We start from the raw sequence: 25,170 nt of genomic DNA, 5'->3' as shown, positions 1-25,170 counted from the left end.
AAAAAAAAAAAAAAGATACTGTTTGGCTTCTATTGCTGTGGAATAATGATGGAGGAATAAAACATGCTGTTTGTGTGTGGTGAGAATCTTTATACACAACATGCAGGAGCCGTCTTTCTTTCCTTCTTTAAGTTAATTAATTAGACTATAATACATAATACGTTTAGGAGGCAGATACAATCACATAATTACACATACAAGGTTTTCATTCTGCCTCCACAAAGCTGATATTTACCCTCAAATTCACTCATTCAACACACACGTTCATTCTGTAATCACACTAAAGATACACATGAAGTGTTTGTTGATGACACACCAAATCCCCATGAGGGACACGGACCAACAAAAACTAAAACAGTAAGAGGATCTTAAATCAAATAACTTTTATAGAGCATGTTTGTTTTATAAGCTCGACGTCAGCTCAGAAATCAATGCAGCGGCGCTGCAACAAGTCAGACATGCGGTTGCGGTGTCATTTGAGTTTGTGTGAAAGAGCAGTCTTCATCAGTGATGAGGAAGACTATGATGATGGCAGCTTTCCAGGTCCAGATTGATGGCACACTGAATAGACGTGTTGCCAGCATCTGTATAAATAGGCAATTATGTGAGTGGGGTCGTCCTCTGGCAGTGACGTAGGCCGGAGAGCCAGACTGGAGCGGCAGTAAGTCAGCAGCATTCAGCACAAGGAAAACGAGAGAGGATAAATAAATGCTTTCAAAATAAAAGTACTTTATATGTGATAGGTTACGCTTTGCTTCGATTGTACAGTTTGTGTGTGTGTGTGTGTGTGTGTGTGTGTGTGTGTGTGTGTGTGTGTGTGTGTGTGTGTGCGTGTGTTATCACCATGTTCCTGTCTTTTCCGTTCTACGTAGGTTTTAAGCCTTCTCTCTGTTCATATATTTTCGCTCTTTTGTATTATTTTATTCCAAAGCATCTATGGTATATAAGCAATATATTTATTAAAATGTTAATAGTATATGTGTGTGTAACAGTAGATGTATCAATTGCAACAGGGACTTTTGGTATGTATATCTCTGCATTTAAGTTACCAGACCACACTACTGTATTTATGTCTACAATGTGCAACCAATGCACTATGAGATATAAACAACCATTCCATTTGATTACAGTATATAATATCATAAATCATAAATGTTTTTGTAGTTTTGTACTTATTTATTAAACCTTTACTGTGCAATTGCTTATTTATCATACTTTCTTTTAATATATTTTTTACTTATGCCTCTTGTTGGTCGGCACTATCCACTCTGCTGTTGTCATCCTGAAAATTCTTGTGAAATCTTATCTTAATGTATTATCAAACAGTAATTAAGATACATATTAACCTCACACATATAGTGACAATACAAATACACAAATACGCATAATTCCTCCCTGCTCATAAAGGTGAATCTGCTCTCCCAAAATGAATTCCGGTGAGAGTTTATTTAATATCTAAATTGTAGTACACTACTGTAGTTTCAAACCCGTTTCAAACGTTTTATTTTGCAGGTCATGACCGGAAACGCCCGGCGTTACACCGTGTGGTCCGGGCACGAGCAGCGGCGCCGCGCGCGCTCGCGTCTCGGCTCCCTTTGATTCAGACCGAGGCAGAGCGGTCCGCACAGGCGCTGCTGGGATTTGGTTTCCTTCCCTCGGCGACCGAACTGCTCGTTATTATACAAAACCGTAAAAACATTTGTGTTCGTCCTCTCTGCGGGGGAGTTGAGGAGGGAATGCGCAGCGGGGGAAAGCTACCGTGACTATTTTCGGAGGAGAAAGTGGCCCCCCGGTGCCAAGCAGGCAGATAGTTTGCTGTCCGTCCGCGCTGCGGAGAAGCGGACCATCACCAGCTCACCTCGTCCTGTATGCTGCCGCGGGAATAGCGCCACAGCGCCGAGGTAAAGGACACATCACCGCCTCCGAGCTGCGTCGTTTGGACCACAGCCTCAAAATATTCATTTCTATATTGACAATATTAGAGCTTTGTGTTGTGTTCGCAGTCCTCGAGACGTAAGTTGTTACAGTATTTCAGGCCATTTCCTGTCACTTGTCGGAAACATACTAACGTATTTTTTTTTTAAAGTTATTTGTTAGGTGGTATATATTGCTGACATTATAGTTATGGCAATTGATAAAGTAATCTGCTGTGGATGCTGTGAGCCACAATGCGCTATTCTTCCTTGTGGGGTTGGGTTGGGGGTCACCCGGGGGGTCGGATGCAACAGTCTGGTCCGCGCACATCAATGTGGATGCTCATATTTAAAGGCTTCAGGTTCAACAAGTCATCCCTCGTGATCTATTTGAATTTCACTTCCACACGAGATGCTGACAGCCCAGAGAGGAGGAGGGGAGGCAGAGAGGAGAGAGGAGGGGAGGGAGGGGGCAGAAGTCTAAAAGTGGTCCGGGTCTCCGAGGTCCCACAGAGCCTGAACGAAGCAAACCCGGAGGCCCTCTCCAGCAAACCGGAAGCAGCGCCGTGACTCGTTTAGTTGGCCACAATGGCTGCACACAAAACACAATTTTAACACGACATGAGAATATCCGCTCTGTGTTTCTGACAGAGCATTCAAGGCTTGCTGCGTGTGATTGCCCGAGCGCTGCGTGATCGACAGGATTTACAGCATCCACCGATTGCATCCTTTTAATTTCATCTGAAGGAGAGGAGGATGAGGATGACAAAGGCCTTGATAAATGCAGCTGAGTCCACGGTGTGGCTGCAGAGCCCAGGCATCAGTTTAATCAGGGAAATGGAGGCAGGAAGGGAGGGAAAGGGCGGAGGGAAGGAGAGGATGTGAGCAGGAGATATGGAAGGCGATGTGGGGGGGAGGCAGGATGAAGGACGGAGAGAGGGAGGGAGCGAGGGGGGAGAGGAAGGCTAATTGAGGAGGAGGGTGAATGTAAGACGATGGGGTGGAGTTGAAAGTCGGAGCCGGTAGCTCCCAGCTGAATGGACGTGACCCCCGCCCCCCCTCGAGGGAGCAGCTGCTGGCTCCCACCTGATTTATGAGGTCACTTAGTGCACACAGAGGGCCACACCCAGGGCCTTTTCTTCTGGACATGTGACGTTTCTCGTGTGTGTGTGTGTGTGTGTGTGTGAGACGTACACCTTATGTGCGAAATTGCTCCCTCGGGACGGATGTGATGAATATGCACTTTGTGTTTTGTTTTCTTGTTCCGTGCCCTCCCGCAACACATGCTCGCGGGATCTCAAGCGCGTAAAGTGGCACAAATAATTGCCTGTGACAGCCATTTACCTCCACCGCCACCATGCGCGCTCTCTGGCCCTGCAACCGACGGGCCCAGGAGAAGAAGAAGCGGTTGTGTTCGTGATGTGTTCGGGGTCAGAGTCACATGGCCGACCCACAGCGCGAAGCCACTGCGGCCTTCCCCCACAATCTGAGGGCAAAGCCTTATGGTCATTTTAAAACTGAATTCAAAACATATATATTTATTTTTCTTCTTCTGTGTAATACAGTACTCTCCTTTGGCGGCTTCTGCTCCGTTATATTCTCATGAATATATTTCATGCCACATATTTGTCTATTTTTCTGAGCTAGATTGCGGGGCGGGCCCTGCTCTGGGTTTTTGGTTTTGTGACCTCCAGAGCTGCCTTTAGCTAAAAAAAATGTGTTCGTCTCCATCCACTTCTCCACTTTTGGTAGTGGTGGAGGTGGTGGAGGGGGGGCTCCTCTAAAAACAGCCTCTGAAACACCGGTGAGGAATGGCACAGTTAAATCTCACCCGAGCTTGCCAAGGTCTGCTGAGAAGACCGGGCTGAACACATCATGTTGGTAGTAAACAGAAACAGACTTTTTCTTTTCTTCCTGTGTGCGGGCTCCTGCCGTACGGTGTTGATCATTATACCAGTGGGAAGGTTTTAACTGTGAGGGCTTGTGAGCTGAAATAAAAAAACAAACTATGTTTTTATGGGCTTTTCATTCACAGAAACGACGGAGTTGAAGGACACAGAGGAGTTTTTTGTTTAGAAATGTGGCTTCACTCCCCAACAAGAACGCTGGCTCGTCGTTCCCCCTCACAGTAACATAGCTGTCAGCAGAGAAATGCTCATTATACTGCAACGGAAAACTGGCTCCGGGTATCGAACCTCAATACTTTGTGGGTGCCAATTAAACTCGGTACCCAAGACTGTTTCTCGGATGTGTTTCGGTGCTTTTCTTTTGCGTAAGACAGTGTCGAGGATCTGCAGTGCTGTTTACTTTTGCTTTGGCCCATGTGCTGTCTGCTTTAAAAAAAGAATTGAGACAATGTTCCTACACCGACACTTGTGTTTTATAACATTTCCAATTTCAGAACTTTGGCTTCTTTTGTTCAATGATGGAAAGTGTTTGTGAACTCACGTTGTAGCCGCCGCATGGAACCGTCGCTCCTGAAGCAACCGAGACATGTTTTATTCTCCAGTCGGTACCTGACGTGACCCGCGAACGATGGCAACCATTTACAGTCAACGTGTTGACTTATATATACATATCACTTCATCTCAAACGTGTATTCTCTTGGAGAAGAGAGCTAACGTTGTAACCCGAGATCATTTTTTATTATCAATTAATGTGTAGATTGTGTCATAGAAAAGTTGTTGTTTACTGTCACATGCGACAAAGAAAACCAGCAAATCCCCCCAACTGAGAAGCAGGAATATTTTGCCATTTAAAAAGAAGAAACCTTTTTTTTTGTACTATCATTATGGGATTACTAAAATAGTTCCAGAGTATTTCTCAACTAAGAATCAAAGAATCATTTCAGCTTTAATTTTATTGTAGGGAAAGAATATGATTCCTGCTTTTGATATGGAAGTTACAGCAGAAATAATGAAAAACGAAGAAGAAAGGAACAATGTCCATAGCCCTACTTCATTTGGTATGTACAACGTATAACTTTCTCCCAATATGTCCTGAAATGTGATGGACACCACATCCTGCACTGTTCCTCGGTGTATTTCACTGATTTTGATTATTTTCACATGATATGAATTTGTCCTCGCACCTTGCTGAGCACTGATCAGATCCCCCCACCCCTCATATGCGTGCACACGGGGCAGCAACACAATGCCAACACTGTTCTCTGTCCGTGTGAACGTGGCCTGGAAGTGTGAGGGGTGTTGTGTGAGTCACTAGTGGACAGACACACTACGGCCCTGTGGCTCCATGGTCCTTCTCCCGAGTCATTGGACTTGGAAATCTCTCTATTTATACCAGCACAATATCATGCATATATTACCGCTGCTTTATGAAGCGTGCCCAATGACATGCAGCCGCGTTGGCGGAGCGCCACAGAAACAAGGGCAGGTATCAGGCTTCACAATGAGGCCAATGAGGCGGATCACCGGAAACGAGCTTTAAAAACGAAAATATAAGAATATCTTTGTCTTAATCGTGCCTTCTTATTCAACGCCAGCTGTTGAAGTCCCGCTGTTCCCGAGAGGAAATGCCTGCAAACGAGACAGCGCTACTGTTTTGGCCCCGTGGCTTTCACTCTGCGGCGGCAGCGGAAACGGAGGCCCCGCAGTTCAAGTGTCAAAGTCTGGGGGCCCGTAATGAAAGACACATGGGTGTCATTAGGGCGGAGCGGGACGCAGGGCCGCAGCGGAGAGACGGCAAAGGTGTCCACATCCGGCCGCCGGGGTTAAAAGTCAAAGTTAACCTTTGACTTGTTTCTTGCGTGCTGCTGTTTGCTCGCTGCCGTTCTCCAAGACGGTGAGGTGGATCGCCACGCAATAATGACTTTGTGACCCCAAGACTTTTTATCTTGCGGCATCCTCGGGTGAAAGAGGCAGAGAAGCGCTCTCTCTCTCTCTCTCTCTCTCTGTGTCTGTGCCTTGTCTCCATCCCCCCACAGGCTGTTGAGTAATCGCCTCGCTGCCGCAGACTGCTGCCGTGTGTCTGAATTACTCCTCTGCAGGTGCCGACGTAGACGCAGGAGAATCAACATCTGTGACAGCTGTTTATTCATTTTCCCAGAGAGGGCTCTTTTGGCTGTGTCGCGAGCATTGTGTGTGTGTGTGTGTGTGTGTGTGTGTGTGTGTGTAACGGGTTTCCAGGCTTGTTTAGCTTTCCACAGAGCTTAGATTACAGGCGATGGCCCAGTTTAGGTTTAGGAGTCAGACACGCTGGATCCACAAAGACAATATGCTGCCGTTTTGGCCCAGCGTTTTCAACTCTTTGTAACAAGGCAGCCCAACCCTCTCTCTCTGTCTCTGTCTCTGTCTCTGTCTCTCTCTCTCTCTCTCTCTCTCTCTCTCTCTCTCTCTCTCTCTCTCTCTCTCTCAAGTATCTTCATGGCTTCAAGAGGGAGATGTGGCCGGCTGCCAGGCACTGCGATACAGGCTTCCTGTGCCGATTCCAGCCGAGCTTCCTGTGTTTCAGCAAAGGAAGGGCCGAGTCAGCAAAAACGGGGCGTTTGGGGAGGCTTACTGTGCAGCGGATCCCAGCTCCCACAAGCCCTTTGGTCTGCGTGGTCACAGACAGGCAACCCCATGAGGCCCTCTCCCAACAACTGGCCCACATTTTAGCCCAAGGAATCGGACGCTCCGCTTTCAGACGATCGCCATGAGCAGTTTAACAGATGGTTTTCATAAAAATGTCAAACGTCTGAGCAAAGCCTGTCCTCTGTCGAGATAAACTTCACAAACACGACAGCGTTGGGCGGTGTTGCTGTTTAATTCTGCGAAGAACGCGTCTACTTCTGGCACGTTGTCTCACATTTAGCCATTTATAACATGTGACATTCGGTTTGAGGCAGATCTGTTTTTGTGTCTCCCGTGAATTTAAACCGCCGCCTTTGTGGCGTGATTGCAGAGGCCAGGTGGGGAAGACGAAGCCCGAAATAACACAGCTATTTTCAACACACTGATGGAGCCATGTGGATTACTTGGCCCTCCTGCCATGGTTGTGGTTCTCGCCTCCATTGTTTCTACTCAATCTGCTGTGATGAGACGTGAGCCCCGGTCCATGTGAACGGCGCGGAAAAGAAAAGCAGAGCTGCTTCAGTGTTCGAGATTTTCTGACTGGAAATATCAGAAAGTCCTGGCAAGGCAGTCGCCCTCTCCCTCCCCCGCCCCGCCAGAGGTGTATCTTTAGCCTCCTACATACAAGGGGAATGTTGGCAGGCTTCGAGCCAATGTGTGTGGCCAAATGTTTTGTGTGGAAAGTAGAGCAGAATCTCCCGAGACCAGCAACAAGCTGTCTGTTGAGCTACTTGTAAAGCTGCTATTCAGGCTGAAGCCACTTTTATTCAGTTGAACTATTAGCTGAGGTTTAAAATACCTCAATAACTCTCCCGAAATGAACAAAAAAACACGCAGACCTCTTGGACTACCACCACTCCCAGCGACCACTTTGTTCTGATAGAAACTCAGCAACCTTCCACTAAACTGACGTTTCACCATATTATTTGAAATCAGATCACAAAAGCGAAGGATTCCCAGAAGATTTGCCGAATGACCGGGTTATTTCTACCCCGGTTTCTTCACGTAATGTGGCGCTATGGTAGCTCTGTGCTAACTTCACCACCCCTGTTGGAGAAAGAAGCGCAAAACACATCCCTACATCCGAGAGGCAACCTGATCCTGGCGTGGAGGTGATGCGTCCCCCTCTCGGCTGATGCAAGGGCAGGTTTGGTTGATGGGACTTCCACCTGTATCAAACTGCTCCTTCTGTAAGTCCGGCAACCAAATCTCGACTGCAGCAAAACGCACTGCGAACACAGAAGGGCCGTTGTTGGCCAACTTAACATCGATATTGAGGTGTACTGAAGTCAGTTTGCTGCCTTTATGACTCTTTCTATTTCCGTTACGCCGTGTATGAACGTGTCCCCGATGAACAGTGTGCTCTCATCCTGTGATGGTCACTGAGAAAATGTTACATATTTTCTCTCGATGTTACACTGCAGAATGTTACTTTGCATGTCTTTGTTGTGGTAGATATGTTGCGGTAGTTTTTGTCGCTGTTGTTTCCCTTACTGAGCTTTTTCTCAGAATGGAAACAGAAGCTGGTGTCGTCAACACATACTGCATTTCTGCATATTTCTTTCAGGCTGAACATAAAAGACGACAGACGAACTCAGGCGTTATGGAAACTCGTCAGTATTGCTTCTCCTCGCTCACAAGTTCCACTCCAACTCGAGCCGGTCAATACCGTCGTTTTCACTTCTCTTTCCATGTGACCAGGCTTCTTCTGTTGAGGAATAGCATGAATGCTGGAATGCTCTTGCGATGTGGAAACTATGATGCCGGGGTTTTCTTTCAAGCCATTTCATCGCCTGGAATATTTCTCTCGTGTTTTTTCTTGGGATGGTCCGCCCATACCGTTGTCCTTGAGGTAAAGAAGCGCCATAAATACGTCACGTGCCTCATTAGTATTATTTATCACACGGAGGCTCTTTTGGCAAAGAGGCGACGCTGATGGAAACACTTTAAAGGATTGGACCCTCTGTCATGGTCGCAGAGGGCAGCCTGATTCATTGCTTTTGTCCGCTGTGAGAGGGTTCCTCCGGGTGGGAGGAGGTGGTGGAGGGAGGTGGAGGACAGAGACACAGACGGACACTGTTTGGTATTCTCCTTGAGCTCTGTCGGGCGGCTTGTACGTCTCCGAGCTCAGGCACGTTCCCCTCGCTCGGCGCTGTTTCTGAAGGGTATGTGAAGTCAAGGGGGCCACTGGTGTGGCTCGGCTCACAGTGGAGGGAGTGAACTGAGCCATTGTGTGGGTGGTATGGTGAAGGAGAGAGACAGACGGAGGGGGGAGAGAAGCTATGAAACAAGGGAGAGAAAGTGGGAGGATGGGATGCAAGAGACTTGCCAATTGAGGAGTGACTAAATACATCTTGGAATCTTTTAAGGAAATAATAACTAAACTCAAATTATATAAGTCTAAGATACTTTCCCTTTACTCACCTTTTACTCCCTTTTGCTTCGACAAACGTATTCTACCAGACTAATACCGGCCAAATGAAGGCGGGCCAAAAGGCCAAAGGGCTAACTTACTCCGTGGAGGCGAGAAAAGTCTGCAAGTTCCTCTCCTTTGGACTTGAAGCAAAACCCTCTCCCTTCCGAAGTGGTGCACCGCCCTTTCCTGTTTTTCCTTCTTTTCCATTCCTTCTTTTCCCGGAGAAGAACAGTCCTTCTCCTACAAAGAGCGCTTTGCCTCTGAGCCGCCAGCTTCTTTTACTGCCTCGGCCTGTGTGTGCTTTACTGTGTGCAGCTCCCCGACTCCGCCGGTCGTAATTCATGGCAGCGCTCGCTGAAGTGAGTACCTCTAAGCACTTGCAAATACAGCTTCATTTGAAGGAAGGTCAATCCAGTAGCTGAGGCTGGTGTGGCTCAATTAAGAGGACGTTTTCACAAAGAGGTTTTCAGGGACCTCCAGTTTGTTGCATTTCTGCAACAAACTGAAAGGGGTTTGTGGGAATCAGGCGGGGACAAACAAAGCATCCCTTCTCAGGGTCTCACGGGTCACATCTCCCCAAAGTGCAGTAGCAGTGTTGCAGGTTACGATCCTGGTCAGGCTGCGTTCATGTCCCTCAGGAATGTCTGAGACGCTCCAGCCCCTTTTCAGTCACGCACCGCAGTGTCTGCCATGTATCAGGGTCTCCTGCCAACTGATAGAGCTTTGGGAAGCCCATAAAACACCCAGATGCCATTAGTCACACTCTCAGGTGTGTGTGAGACAAGTGGACAGGCGTTGAGAAGGAAAGAAATGTGTGTGCGCATGCATGCTGGAGTTTGTCAGAGAGGCGGGAAGAGCGTGGGAGCTGCATGAGCTGTAAGAATAGCGCTGACGGTAGTAAGGGAAACTGTGTGGAATTTATTTTCATGCTTTCGCAGCGACAAATGCATCTGAGCATCGTGGCAGACATCCAAACATCTAATATTAGTCCTCTCAACCCTTCCCTCCTGAACATCGGCTACTCAGATCTGTGCCACAACCGAAATATTGGCGCTGTGCGAGCATGTGCTTGTTTCAAACCTCATGAATCAAACTTGGCTTGTGATGTCACGCAATTATCTTGCTTGTTCAAAATAGTGTTTATATGATTTCTGAGCATCGGGCCTCCTGGAGCTTGCGATTAATATTGTCATCCCAACTATGTATCTATAAAAAACTGAAAAACATGGTTAATCTGACCGGGAAAGTCCACGTTTATATATTTAATTGTAGTCAGGAATTATTGTCAGTGCTCTTGTTTCTATGGTGTTTCATTTTCCTGTTGCCTATTGTGGATCGCTGCACTATTCAAGTGATTTGTTTCATGTAATGGTTCAATTCTCAAATTGCATTCAGGCCACAAAGAATACATTCACAGACGTGGAGTCTGTAGCAACACTAGTGTCTTTGTAGGGCCGGACCGAGGCACAGCACATTGCTTTGAGCTAAATGCTAATGTCAGCATGTTAATATGCGCACCATAACAATTGCAAAATGCTTACGACAAAAATGTCAACCGGCCGGTGGCCCGAGAGGAAAAAGTCGGTCAGAAGTCAAAGCAGGATTCATCCTCTGGAGGTAAAGAAAGCTCACAGCGACCGATCCGGTCGGAGATATTTAAGGCCCGAGAGCCGCTGCTGCTCCTCATCGGTGGAAAACATTCCAGTGGAGCAAAAGAAACCCAGAAAAAACTATCCTTTAACTGAGCAGGAAGCTAACGGGACAGTTAACCGTGTCCCTGCTTATCTACTAAAGAAAAGCAGGATGCAAACCCTGCTTTGTATGCAGATGTGCGTTTGCACAGCTGGCGTGACTACGGAAAGCATGTTTGACCCAAAAAACACACTTCATCAAAATCAATCAAAACTTGATATATTTGTTTAAAACCACAACTCAAAGTCTTCGTCAGTGAAGATGAAGGTTTTAGAGGGGTCAAACTATATTATTATTATTATTATTATTATTATTATTATTATATATTTTTTATGTACGATGTGTTTTTCCATCTTTATTCGGCTTCTTTGCGTCTAAAAAGGTGAAGCCAAAACGTACATTTGTTTGAGTGGTCATGTTAACCAAAACCACCTTGAATTTTATGACATCTGACATCTGAACCCTGAAGGCAGCATAGCATCCCGTTCCTAGCCCCTTCTTGGACCGCTCTCTCTGTCCTCTGCTCTGTTTTACTGTGTTTTTTTTAAAAACTGAACATTCTTCCTTTGCGGCTGCAAAGCTTCAGAGGAATCGAGGACAACGCGGTTATTTTCCCAACTTGACACCCCGCTGTCGTTTCTTTGGGACTTAGTTCACATTTTCATAATTCCTTTGAGCTGAAGTCACAACACGAGCAGGACAGAAAGGAACATATCTGAGTGTGTGGTTTTGTGAACCTCAGTTCAAGCTTCGCTGTCACTGAAACCAGTTTGTTCCATCCTAAACCGCTTGGGCACGGATCAAACCCTGTCGGGATCGATTGGCTTCAGTACGCCGTGGTGTTGATGCTGTAACAGTGGCAGAACCAGGTTGGATGTGCTACTCACATACACACATACACTCAAACACACACACACCTACACACACACACAGCCCACGTACAGCAGTGGAGATTCAAGCCAGCTGATCTAATCTAGGGGGCTGTAGACAGGCCGTCTGCCTCTCTGTGTCTATATAAACGGACACACACACACACACGCACACACACACACACACACACACAGGCGCTCAGGAATGCATCACTCAACACTGAGCGCACTGAGCGTCCTTTACCACAGTGTAAGGGAATGCAGCCTCTATGAATAGCCAGCAACAGACACCGCTCTAATAAAAGAAACCAAAAAGGAAAAAGAAGTGTCGCTTTATCGCCGTCTGTCTCGCTCTAATTTGAACCCGATGCTTCAGTATCCAGCGTGGCAGACGTTACCGACTGGGAAGATCGTCTTAATAACGGCTCCAACGAGTTTGTGATCTTTATCCGGGCGGGATATTGGTTTTACATTCCGAATGTTAATTAGATTCGGCACATGCTGATCTCTTGCCAGTGCACCTTCAAACAACACCAGGCCATTGATTCGGTGTCTCCGTGGAGGCCGTCCCAGCTGTCGCTTATTAGGAGCGCCAATAAGAGACACTGACACGTGGGCTTCTGAGACCAAGCACTGATCCAATACCAGTGTAAGATGAATCAAACATTGCTCCTTTAACTTTCTGCACTTGGTGGTCGGTCGGTCGGTCTTTACGACTATTTCATTGAAATTATCTGCAGACATTCGTGGTCCCCAGAGGATGTATCCCAAGGCCTCTTGCGGTCTCCGTAGCTTTCCTCTAGCGCCACCGTACGCTTCGGAGGTTTCTGCTCTCATTTCGCCGCACAAGAAAGTCAAACGTTTTTAGTAATCCAGCGAAATGCGTCTTCACATCGAGTGAGTCCATTGCCACCAAATCTGCACCGTCGTCGTTCCCAGAGGTCGGATCCCGTGTGTCCTGCTCAGCCCCGGACTCTTTCTGATGAAATTTGCAACTTGTCAACCAAATTGTCTGCCATCAAAAAATCCTCAGTCAACATCAACATTTATACCAGCGTGTTAGCATTGATAGCATGTGGACAAGCCTTTTGGCTCAAAGCGCCGCCGTCCTTGAGCACCGTCTCACAGAGCTGCTCGCGACGGCGGTCGGCTGCTCACAAGTCAGCTGATTAGTGCGGAGAAGGGTCCTTCAGCTCACTTATCCTCAGTGAGTCATACGTCTCGCATTAAGAGGAGGATAAGATGCATCGATCATGGCTAACCAAAGGGCCTGCGATCAATACGCCAGAGAGGGGCGGACTCAAGGGAACCGATGCTATTTCCAGTGAAAGGGAAAGAGAAGGCTGCAGTCCAAGTCAGCGTGACCGTGTCTGTACGCGAATGGGCCGGACTTGTTTGTATGTGAAAGCGGTCTGAATTCAATTAGCCGCCTGTTACCCCTTTGACCGGCCGAGAATAGCAACTCTCCCCCCGCTTCCGGGTACTTTACTATCTCCGGTGGCCATTTACACATCCAATCAGTCATCTCTCCGTGAGACGCTCTCTCGCTCCCCCGGGCCCTTTTTTTGTGTCCGGGAAATTACGAGCTCAAGCTTTCAGGCTTTCGAGGCACGACAGCTACTATTGCCAGACAAGGGCAAAGTCACAGATGACAAATTGCTTCTCGCAAACCACATGAAAGATGTAATTGTGTCTTCCCCTGTGTGTGCTTTCAGATGGACCTGAAGCTGCTCCTGATCGCCACAGTGCTCGGAGTCTTCTGTCGCAGTAATGCTCAGACAGGTAAGATTGGCTTTCATACTGTAACATCATCCTTCGGTCACATGATGTCATTTGGTTGATGACAGCATGCACGGCAAACGTGCAGTTCTACTGTTACTTTATCTCAACGGAGTCACCGGCCAGAGCGCCACTTTCTAGAGAATAATGGAAAAGACGGAATGTCTCCAATTACCGCCGAGCCGCACAGTTTTCCAGACGAACTGATGTGTAAACACGAGTGTGTGTGTGTGTGTGTGTGTGTGTGTGGGAAGGAGGGGGGGGGGGGGCTTAACAGGCTGCTTACTTTGCAGGGCCTGTGCTGTGAACCCTGCTCTCCCTGACTCTGCCTCCTCCTCTCCTCTCCCTTTGTTTTCCGTCCAGAGGGGAACGAGTGCATCAATGCCAACGCCAAGTACTGCGGGGAGTGCATCCAGGCCGGAGCCAAATGCGGCTGGTGTAAAGACCCGGTACGTGGATCGAAAGCCCTCAGCTGTGATCGCTGCTGAGAGACGCCATTTTGATGCCATTACGATGCCGTTAAGGCTCTCAGTGCCCGATGTCGGGCTGCAGCGAACGATTGTTTGTGATCGATTACTCGTGTGTGAAATAAAAACAATGCCGCCGTCACAGTTTCACAGAGCCCACGGTGAGGTCTCACATAAGTTCCTAGTTTTGCCGGACAAACAGCCTGAAAGCTATTTAATTAACAGCTAGCAGAACGTAAACTGATATGATACGTTGACTAATCGATTAGTTCAACAGAAAATCAATCGGCCACAATTTTGATATGTCATTTTCAACCATTTCATATTCACAATGCAAAGATGTGATGCTTTTCTTTGATTTATAGTTTTGGAAATTGAATATTGTTGCGCTTTGGGACAGTTGGTCAGTCAAAACAAGCAACTTAAAGACATCAATTTCGAGAGGTACATTTTGAGCAATTGAGCAGAATTTAAAGAATTGCCGTGTGTGTGCGTGTGTGTGTGTGTGTGTGTGTGTGTGTGTGTGTGTGTGCAGCACCTCTGCATAGGATTTAAGATGTTGATAAGATGTATTTTGTGTATAACATATAGCATTAGCTAACATTAAAAAAAGGAAAATGTCTACAGAAGTTTATCAGTAAGAAATGTATGTTTAAAAAAAAGAGTTTAAAATCGATCACGAGGATAATTATCTACACATTGTAGGAGCTGAGACCAGCCAGGTTTGTTTGCTCAATTAGTTGATTTTCAGAATTGTCATTGACATATAATTTCACAACGTGACCAATGTGGCCCGATATATTCATGGATGGGACAGCAGTGCGCCTCGTGATGAAAGTGACGACCCGTCCTCTTAACTCTGGCCCTGCTTCTGCTCGTAGGACTTCCTGAAGCAGGGCGAGACCGTGTCGACCCGCTGTGACGAGCTGCAGTCCCTCATAAGCCGGGGCTGCGACAACGCCATGATCGTGAACCCGCGCGGCGAGCAGACGACCCTCAAGAACAAAAAGGTGACGCATCGCAAAAAGGGAGCGGAGAAACTGAAGCCCGAGGAAATCACTCAGATCCAGCCCCAGAAACTCAGCCTCACCCTCCGATCCGGTGAGGAGACGTTTAAATGAAGCTTTCCTGAAGCGATTCGAGCAGTTGTTTTTATTAATAGTAACTTCATGTAGGTGAGCCCCAGTCCTTCGACCTGACGTTCAAGCGAGCAGAAGATTACCCCATCGACCTGTACTACTTGATGGACCTGTCCTACTCCATGAAGGACGATCTGGAAAACGTCAAGAACCTGGGAACCAGCTTAATGCTGGAGATGTCGAAGATCACGTCTGACTTCAAGATAGGTGAGCATGTTTATGACGAAGAGTTCAATTTAAACCTTTTGTCTTTGGTTCATAGTTATTGGAACTACTGCAAGAATACACACACACACAGACACACACCCACATATATACCCATATATATATATAAAATGTATATATATATAATATATTTCTAAAATTGTATTTATAAATAATATATATATATATTTATTACAATAAAATATACTCTTCAAGATGAATTGTAAAATAAAATACACACACACACGCACAGACACATATATATATATAATGTATTTATATATAATATATATATATAAAATATATATATATATATATATATATTACAATAAAATATACTCTTCAAGATGAATTGTAAAATAAAATACACACGCACAGACACATATATATATATATATATATATATATATATATATATATATATATAAATATATATATATATATATATATATATATGTATATGTATATATAATGTATTTATATATAATATATATATATATATATATATATATTTATTACAATAAAATATACTCTTCAAGATGAATTATAAAATAAAATTCACCAAAAATACATTCAGTAATTTTGATTGTTTCTATTTGTAAAACACATTATGATGTGTCCTTACATAAGCTCGTGTAAACCAATAATAATAATAATTCAATCTGTAATCTTTAGCGATTAGCGGTGTGTGTCTTTCGTAGCTTCGTATAACTCTGCATTTTAGGCCGTGTACGATTTGGCTTGAAATCCCTCTCATGACTGTCCACCACCCAAATATTCTGTTCTCATTTTTTAGATCCAGTGTGACACTTTCTAAATATTCCATTATCTCTGTCTATTGCCAATAAACGACCATAAAGCTGCAACTACAGAACTTGCTTGAGAATCTTCCACGTTTTTAAGTTTCCTTCAGCATCAAAGTAACAGGATGATATTTCCCTGCACACCCATGTGCACATTGCAAACAGGAACTGCTAATAGCTAATTCGGCATGCTTTTAATGGTGGCAAGGCTGCAGTTAGTTAGTAGTTGTCTGCACTTTGTCTGAGGGGGTCCACAGGATCATAATTTTAAAAGATCTGAAGTAGAAGGACTGTCTTGTGTTTTCAGGTGTCCCCTTGTGGGCATCCAGTGCCACCCAGGCTCAAATGCCCTGTTTGTGACCTGCATGAGCAAACTAAAGAAACAAACAGTGCACGGACCTCGTCTGAATGAATTTAGTGTCAACTTACCTTGAAACAACACGGCCTTACATTGTTTTAAAAAGAAATTCTGAACCCAACTCTCTTTTTCTAAAAGGTTTCGGTTCCTTTGTGGAAAAGACCGTGATGCCGTACATCAGCACCACCCCGGCCAAGCTGCTGAACCCTTGCACGGGCGACCAGAACTGCACCAGCCCGTTCAGCTACAAGAACGTCCTGAAGCTGACCAGCGACGGCAAGAAGTTCAACACCCTTGTGGGCCAGCAGCACATCTCTGGCAACCTGGACTCTCCTGAGGGGGGGTTCGATGCCATCATGCAAGTGGCTGTGTGTGGGGTGAGCAGAGAGAAGAAGACGAGAGTAGAAAAAGACAAAGCTGTTACCCTTGCCCTGAGTAATTGGAAATAATCACTCTCGGGTTTCTCAAGTCAAGGCAATTTTCCCACAATTGCGGCCCTCGCTCGGAGGGACACAGCGCCAGTAAATGTGTTCATGTGGCGATGTGTGAACGGGTACTTCACGAGCCCCGTGGTGTTTACAAGGGGCTTCTTGGACGCAGTGATAATCAGAAGTCCGTGTGCCTCATTATGAGCTGCTCGTATTCCTTCTTCGCTTTCATAGAGAGGCTATATCGCTGTTGGCAAACAATTCTTACTGAAGGGTTTGAGTGCTTCTTTTCTCGTTCCTCAGGAGCACATTGGTTGGAGGAATGTGACTCGTCTGCTGGTGTTCTCCACTGACGCCGGCTTCCACTTTGCTGGCGATGGCAAGCTGGGTGGCATCGTTCTGCCCAATGATGGGAAATGTCACTTGGAGAACAATGCGTACACCATGAGCCACTACTATGTAAGTAGATATGTATATTTATATAAATATATCTGGCCTACATCCATGCGAGCAGGCACTCGTGTTGACTGCCTGTCACATTGACAATGTCCCCCTGTTTTAAAGGACTATCCCTCCATCGCTCACCTGGTTCAGAAGCTGAGCGACAACAACATTCAGACCATTTTTGCAGTGACGGAGGAGTTTCAGCCTGTTTACCAAGTGAGTGTCTCTCCGTTCCTCCATCTGGCACTCAGCTCCACTTTCATCCCGTTAGTTTTGAGCAAGCTGTTCGTCATTCCTTCTCTTTCCACGTATGCGTAGAAATATCCATCCGGACTGATATCTCTGCTGCGAGGGATGGTAGCATCCCCATAAAAGCTCTAATTATTTCCTTGTGCCATCCTGTTGCTTTTTTTTGAGGCCAGTTCAGGCCAGTTGCATCTGAGTTTGATAAAAGTTGTTTCCCCACGTGGCTTCAAACCCGTAACAAGTCCATCATTTTACAGTTGAAAGCAATCTATTCGTCTAAATCTGGAATTAAACCATTGAACCAGTATACTTCTAGGCTGTAATGAAATGCAGTCACGTATCGCAGCCGGAACAACAGTGTGTAAAAGTGTTTTTCTTGTTGATGATGATTAACAGTGCTTTGATAAAAAGCTTTAATCTAAACTTTTTTTTCTCTCCTCAGGAGCTGAAAAATCTGATACCAAAGTCTGCAGTGGGCACTCTGTCTGCCAACTCAAGCAACGTAATCAACCTCATTATAGACGCTTACAATGTAAGTACACTGACTGAACCGCTCACATGAACCACACTTACGGTTGCATGAGGTACTTATACATTGTCGGTGTACTACGAGTAGACGGCGGTCAGAACTCCACCAGTTTGGAAACGCAGTCCGGAGAACCAGGATGAGAGCGACGCGATGTACTGTGTTCAATGTAGCAGAACGCATTTAAGACACAACAGTTCAACACCCATGCTCTCTATGCCGCCAGAAGAGAGCATAGATGATGTAATGGTTTCAGTTTCCCCTGCCAGAAAGAGCAGTCTGACGGCAAGTTGAAGCACTGAATATCTTTTAAATATAGCATACGCTCATACTGATATAGATTTATTTTGTAGGTGGCTAGAATATGTTTTGCTGCTGGCCCTTCCACAGCAGTAGATTGCTTTGCTCCCGGACTGTCACTAGGAAATACACTGACTATGGACTCGTACCTCCCACTGCTCCGCTTCAGAAGATCCAAACTATCCCTTTGACGCATGCTGGTTTTGTGGCAGTCTCTCTCGTCCGAGGTGATTCTGGAGAACAGCAAGCTTCCAGACGGGGTGACCATCGCGTACACGTCCCGCTGTAAGAACGGAGTGGTGAGCGAGGGCGAAAGCGGACGGAGGTGCTCCAACATCTCCATCGGAGATGAGGTGAGTGCTGCTTTCGGGTGATGAAGCCATTCAAGACTTTAGGGGACAGAACATGTCAAATGAACTTTAGATCAAACAGTCACCTTCATTTATGTCAATGACGATGCACCACAGGGATCATAGTGTCTGGTAACAATAAAAAAACAATACAAACACATTTTATTCTGGCCATTCACAGTATGTGAACTTCAAGTTAAAACATAAATATCTTGTTTAATTCTCCTAATCTTAAATATTAGTACCGAGCTGATGGCTTCCAGCTAAAACGCACTCGCCCATAATAAATACAGAGACACATTACCTGAGTGCAAGTGTTTTGTTTCTGTTTATGCATTTTACATTTGTATTGTATAATATACCAGATTCTAGTCGAGACAAATGAGGGGTGAGGGGTAACATGATGCATTTTATCCAAAGCCATCAGTCTCCCACTTCTGCCAGATCTAAAATATGAGATGGCGTTGCAGTCTTTGTTTTTCGCTCTCTGAGTCTCTTCCCCCTCCGCCTCCTCCATTCCCAGGTCACGTTCAGCATCAGCGTGACGTCCAACGGCTGTCCGAAACAAAACAAGTCGCAGACCATCAAGATAAAGCCCCTGGGATTCACGGAGGAGGTGGAGATTATCCTCAACTTCATCTGCGAGTGTGAATGCCACAAAGACGGCATCAAGAACAGTCCTGACTGCCACTTCGGTAACGGGACCTACGAGTGCGGAGCCTGCAAGTAAGTCTGAGAGCGGTTCCTGCTGTCTTTACGGCACCCCGCGCGTCAGCGAGTCACAACCTCTCCCTCCGCCTCAGGTGTAATGATGGCCGCGTGGGCAGACAGTGCGAATGCAGCAGCAACGACGTGGCCACGGAGGACATGGACAGGACCTGCCGCAAGGACAACGGCACCGACATCTGCAGCAACAACGGAGACTGCGTGTGCGGCACATGCGAGTGCAAGAAGAGAGACAAGCCCGACGAGCGGTACAACGGCCTGTACTGCGAGTGCGACAACTTCAACTGCGACCGCTCCGGGAACAAACTGTGCGGAGGTGTGTACCGCCGCTCTCGTCCCTCTGGGCTTAAGCGCTCAGCACGCAGGTTTTTCCTCAGGCGCTGTTTAGAGAGAGAGAGAGAGAGAGAGAGAGAGAGAGAGAGAGAGAGAAAGGCGGGGCTCGTTAGGGCGTTCATTCTCTTTTTGTTTGCCTGTTTTCTTCCTCAGGAAACGGCGTCTGTGAGTGCAAAGAGTGTGTCTGTGACCCCATGTGGACCGGAAGCGCCTGCGATTGTTCTCTGGACAACAGCACGTGCATGGCGAGCAACAAGCAGAGCTGTAACGGCAGAGGGTTGTGCGAATGCGGCACCTGCAAGTGCACTGACCTCAAATTCCAGGGTCCCACCTGTGAGACTTGTCCTACATGTCCAGGAGTCTGCACTGAACACAAGTAAGTCTCAAAGGGAGATGTGTCAACATGCAACTATCCCCCATCTGCTGGGGTCTACACAGGTGGAGGGGTTACAGCAGATCGTCACTCTTTCAGTGTGCGTGAGGCACTTCAGTGCATTGAGGAAAAGCCCAAATTATCCTTTTAAAAATAAAAATCCTTTAAAAAAAACTTTAAAAAAAAAAAAGTATTTTTAAAGGGTCAGTTCTCTTATTTTCTGTCTTGCTTCAAATATACACAATGGAGGTACTTAAAACTCCTGTATCGCCCGATTGCAATGACTTGTATATACACTTGATGTCTAATTGGTCATACTTGTATTGCCAATTTGCCAACAAGCGAGCTAATAAAGGGTCAAAGACAGTACAGTAGTCCACAGCATTGAGAAGAGTTACATGGCCAATTTCTGGGAAGAGATATTGACTTTGTTTAATCGTCCCTGTTCAGCTGTGCAGAAGGTAAATGTTCTCCTGTGTTGTCCTTGAGTGGAGGCAAAACCATCTGAGACAGATATCTCACCACCTGGTTATTAAAGCTCAAATTCTGGACTATCATCCATCAACAAGTTGCGGTGCAATCGCATGTTTCTGTTTTAAATGAGCAACTCTCAGCGCTCATTAGTAACGACAACCATCCCGCTCCTACCAGAGAGTGCGTGCAATGCCGGGCGTTCGGCACCGGGGAGAAGAAGGAAACGTGCGAGCGAGACTGCAGCGACTTCAACCTGATCAAAGTGAAGGAGAGGGACAAGCTGCCGCAGCCCAACGACGCCTCCTACCCGGTGATGCACTGCAAGGAGAGGGACGCCAACGACTGCTGGTTCTACTACACCTACGCCATCAACAACAACACGGAGAAGGAGGTCCACGTGGTGGAAACGCTGGGTGAGCAGAGGGCGAACGGGAGCCAGGGTGTGGAAGGCTTTCTGTGACAGGAAAAGCTAATGACAGGGCTCGTCCCGGGGCGGTTGGGTTTGCAAAAAATAGAGCATTTGTTGATTTACTTTCTGCCGTGTGATGGTATGTTATTCCCGTGGTCTTGTTATTTTTGCACTCTTATTTAAAGCGGCCTAAACACTATTTCAGATTGCCCCGCCGGCCCTGACATCATCCCCATTGTGGCGGGCGTGGTCGCCGGCATCGTCCTGATTGGCTTAGCCCTGCTGCTCATCTGGAAGCTGCTGATGATCATCCACGACAGGCGAGAGTTCGCCAAGTTTGAGAAGGAGAAGATGAACGCCAAATGGGACACGGTGAGTGTTTGGAGTCGGAGCCGGGCTCCCTGGAAGAGACGAGACAAAGATAAATACTTGTGAGGTTTCTTTTGGCAGACGCTTGGTGGAGTCTCTTAGATGTGGATAACAGGTGTTGTCAGACTGCTCTGCTGCTGTCAGGGAATTAACTCGCAAAGATCATTTGTTGTTCTTGGGAGCCGACGGGATCTGCAGACTTGTTGACATCATTACAAAGCGTCTCGCTTACTTTCTCTTCAGTCTCACAGCTGCGGAAATAGACCGAATGAATTGCTTTTGAATGGCACTCAAAATACAACCCCAAAAAAAAGGGAAAAATGTCAGGGACTGTGAGGACTTTTTTGGGAATGTTATGCACTCTGAGCAGACTTTTTTTTCCGGGGAGTGGCCACAACTCCTCCCCTCCCTGTTTCCTCCAAGCCGACATCATCATCAGCCAACGTCAATATGACAGGAAAGCGTGGACTTCAGCACATCAATGTGCAGTGAAATGCCTCCACCTCGTGGTGGAACAGTGTCACACCCACAGATGTGTGTGTGTGTGTGGGTTCGGTGATACAGATGTTCCTGATCTGTATGCTGGGGTCTCAGTTATTACCATGGGCAGGGCAACCGAGGGCTCCACATCCCTTTAATTTTGAGAGGAATGAGAAACTCGAGATAACAGAGCAAAGCAACCAAGAGGAATGTGAAAGATACTGCATGAGCTCCTTCCTGGGCTCTCTTATGATTGCAACCACAACGTGTTTTTTAGTAACTTTATATAGATCACAATTTGATGAGGGGGTCACACAATGTGGGAGCGCGTTTGTTTGTCTTGGAGTAAATGTAGCGATAATTCTTTCCTCTTAGAAAAGGGCGAAGGTCTGCACATCTACAGTTCATCACAGGGACCCGACTGAGAGTATAATGATAGTACAAAAAATAGCTTGAAGTGTTTTCAACAGTCAGGCCTACATGAATGAGCAAACCCCCAAAACCAGAGTCTCGGTTTGAAAAGGACTGTTAGCGTTAGCATGTCTTGTTCAAAAGCCACAGGGCCCCAATGTAGATTTATTTACTTGTGATTCTTTAATATGTCGTATCTCCTAACAGGTCTCTATTGTTCATGTTCCCTCCATAATTTTGCTGTAGAGAGCCTGCGTCGGCTTCAGTTACACAATGTTCAATTCAATATGGCTACTTAAAGCAGAATATCTATTAGCATATAAGTATTATTGGTCCCCAGGATAACCATCAAAATAACCTAGAAAAGGACACAAAAGGAGAGCCTGTGATACAGTTATTGCCTCAATGAGGGCCTTCCAATAAAAGAAGTCTTTAGTTGTAAAGTGTGCACGAGTAAAAAAAAAAAATCTAATCACAAACATGCCCTCCTTTCATCACTTCACAGGACTTTATTCCTTCTTTTCTCTCCTTACGCTGTCATTTTTGTATTCCTTTCCCGCTGTGTTTTTCCCTGCTGAACTCTATTCTGACCTCATTCTCTACCTGTAGCAAGAAAACCCAATATACAAGAGTCCTGTCAATCAGTTCCAGAACCCACAATATGGACGTAAAGCTGATGCCCTTTAAGTTTGTATTTCCTTTCCTTTCCACGTCATTTTCCTGCATGGGCTGTTTATGTGTGGATCTCACTCTGTGTTTCTACTTTTTCTACATTTCTTCACCTGTCTCTTAAAAACTATCATGAACACAAGTGGCTAGTAGGGAGAGCAACAGTCATAGTTGAATTAGTGCATGAGCGTGCTGTGACTATCGATACAGCTGAAAAATCTCAAAAACCAGGTCAGTGTTTGAGGATGTTCGCTGTTCACGGCAGAAATTCCCAAACTGTGTCTGGTGAGTATATAAAATATGTTTAAATACAATGCCAAATTTGAACCTGCTTATATTTCGGGACGTCGTCACAACAGCATGTCTGTGTGCTAAAGTGTGATCTAAATAAATAACATTACAGCAAAAGGATGACGTTTTCCTCCCGTGTGGTTTGGTAAACGTGTCCATAAATCTAACAGCAAGTGTTGCATGTTCATTCCTGTGACTGAGTAATAACCTGATTGTTACTTCATTTTCTGCTCTCCAGGGGGAAAATCCCATCTACAAGAGTGCTGTCACGACTGTGATCAATCCCAAATATGAAGGAAAATGATGGCGTCATGGTGTTCAATGAACTCTGCGATCATGGATCGGACGACTGCAGTATTTACCACGCGTTTTGAGTCTGCGGGGCTGTGCTAGAGTTTATGTAATTTCTTCTTGTTGCTTTGCCATTATAACGCACCACGTGGCCACTGCATCTGTATTTTTACGAACACTAATGATTTGTATGCCGTTGTGATATTTTAGATGTACAGTATACAGTATGTGTATATACTTTTAAATTGCATATATGCAACAAAAAAAATATGACATGAAGGTTTTTTTCTGCCACAGGACTGGTATTGGCAGGTATTATTTTTTTTAACAACACAATGTGGACACTATGGATAATATACAATATATGTGCAAGTATTCCTCAGCTTCTGGCTCCGTCTCAGACACTTCTCTGTCCTCTCGTCCTTCTCTGTGCACTGACTTCCTGTGTTCCCGACAGAGGATTAAGGTTTAATGTGTAAATTGTCAGCCATAGTAGCACATAATGCCTGTGTGTGTGTGTTTGTGTGTGTGTGTATGTGCGTGTGTGTGTATGTATGTGCGTGCGTGCGTGCGTGTGTGTGTGTGTGTGTGTGTGCGTGCATGTGTGTGTGTGTGTATATGTAACAACTGCAATAGGAAGTATTGAGTGATATTTCACATTTAACTTAGAGTGGACGGTTATGTGTAATCACAGAATATTGTGCAGTTGTTGTAAATGTAGTTTTGATCTGCACTCTTATCTAAAGGAGTAAATACATAAGAAGGAGATCAATATCAACTGTCATCATTCGAGGAGTTGATATACTATCACAAAGGGACTGTACACCACTTGTTGAAATTCTGAAATCGTGGAGATGTTGAACAATCAAAAAGCATTTGTATATTTATGAAACAAGTTGCCAATGACTAATGAAGTATTGTTGTACTTGTTAACGCAGTAACCTTCTCAGGTCCTTTCCTGTGTTCTCGTCAAGTACGCCAAAAAAAGATGTGTGATGTTAGCTTGTTCCGTAAACTGGTAAACTTGTTAGTGGCATTTTTTTCTTTCTTTGAAGATTGTAGGACCGAAACAGTAGTATTTGTTCACACGTCACACGAATCACCTCTGAAACACTTTCACACCCCCAAATGCCTCTGAAGTACCACACACGCACGCCTTTACAGTATTGTTTTCAAAGTGCCTTTTATTTCAATACCTTGTTGTCTCTCAATACGGTTTGACTTATTTATTAAATAAAATTAAAAACCTGTCTGTGTCTTCCTCCCTGCACAATTATCACTATGAGATAACCCATTTTCTCTGAAAAGAATAATTTCAGATGGGGAATCTTTTTTTTCTCTGTTTTTCAAATAGTGGACCAGAAGCAGGCGTTTTAGTGACACATTAAAGCTGAAGATTTACTCCAATGACTCAAAGACCATACCTACTAAAACACATTGTTCAAATGAAAAAATTGTTGTTATACAATTCAGCAGCATGACGTAAATTACATATATTGCCATGGTAAGACTTAGGGACAGTTCCTACTAAAAGTTTGACAGGGTTTATAAACAATACAGAGGAGGATTGATTGGGTCATTCCGCCCAATAGTGGATATTTTCAGCACTGTAATAACTATGGAAAATGGGTAGCGGTCAATCGCAGGCCCTTTTAGTCATTGTTTTTATTTTTTACGAGATTTCTTAATGGAAGATGGATGTGTTTTTCTCAGCCCTCTTAGCAAAACCCCAAGATCAATTGAAAGTCACAACAACTAGCTTCTTTGTTTTTGCCTCAATAAAATGGGAAGCTCATATATTTAAAAAAAAAAAAAAAAATGGTGAGTTACTGATTACCC

At 45.4% G+C, this 25,170-nt stretch overlaps 1 protein-coding gene across 3 annotated transcripts; it reads left to right on the top strand.

The window, feature by feature from the left end:
• The first annotated feature begins 1,606 nt into the window (after window positions 1-1,606).
• On the top strand, window positions 1,607-24,575 carry itgb1a (integrin, beta 1a). Of its 3 annotated transcripts, none has more exons than XM_068581528.1 (17): window positions 1,607-1,901; window positions 13,177-13,243; window positions 13,604-13,689; window positions 14,589-14,808; window positions 14,883-15,053; window positions 16,350-16,588; window positions 16,943-17,098; window positions 17,204-17,299; window positions 17,772-17,861; window positions 18,368-18,508; window positions 19,029-19,231; window positions 19,309-19,547; window positions 19,718-19,940; window positions 20,589-20,824; window positions 21,026-21,192; window positions 22,690-22,767; window positions 23,279-23,360. In XM_068581528.1, exons 2-16 carry the CDS (start codon window positions 13,177-13,179, stop codon window positions 22,765-22,767), a joined length of 2,412 nt encoding a protein of 803 aa, XP_068437629.1. In that variant the 5' UTR covers window positions 1,607-1,901; the 3' UTR covers window positions 23,279-23,360. The 3 variants fall into 3 exon arrangements, with proteins under 3 accessions (XP_068437629.1, XP_068437631.1, XP_068437630.1); XM_068581529.1 differs by lacking the exon at window positions 1,607-1,901 and adding an exon at window positions 8,330-8,336; XM_068581530.1 differs by lacking the exon at window positions 22,690-22,767 and having other exon boundaries at window positions 23,279-24,575.
• The last annotated feature ends 595 nt before the right edge of the window (window positions 24,576-25,170 follow it).

Source organism: Clinocottus analis, unplaced genomic scaffold (genome assembly GCF_023055335.1).
Source record: "Clinocottus analis isolate CAN_PGR_092001 unplaced genomic scaffold, fCliAna1.0.p SCAF_18, whole genome shotgun sequence".
NCBI classification, from domain to species: Eukaryota; Metazoa; Chordata; class Actinopteri; order Perciformes; family Cottidae; genus Clinocottus; species Clinocottus analis.
This window is presented reverse-complemented; position numbering and strand designations above follow the sequence as displayed.

Coding starts and splice junctions, on each gene's coding strand:
- itgb1a (XM_068581528.1), top strand. CDS start 13,177: ATGGACCTGAAGCTGCTCCTGATCGCCACAGTGCTCGGAGTCTTCTGT. Junction 13,690..14,588: donor GCGGCTGGTGTAAAGACCCG/GTACGTGGATCG, acceptor TTCTGCTCGTAG/GACTTCCTGAAGCAGGGCGA. Junction 19,548..19,717: donor CGGGAACAAACTGTGCGGAG/GTGTGTACCGCC, acceptor TTTCTTCCTCAG/GAAACGGCGTCTGTGAGTGC.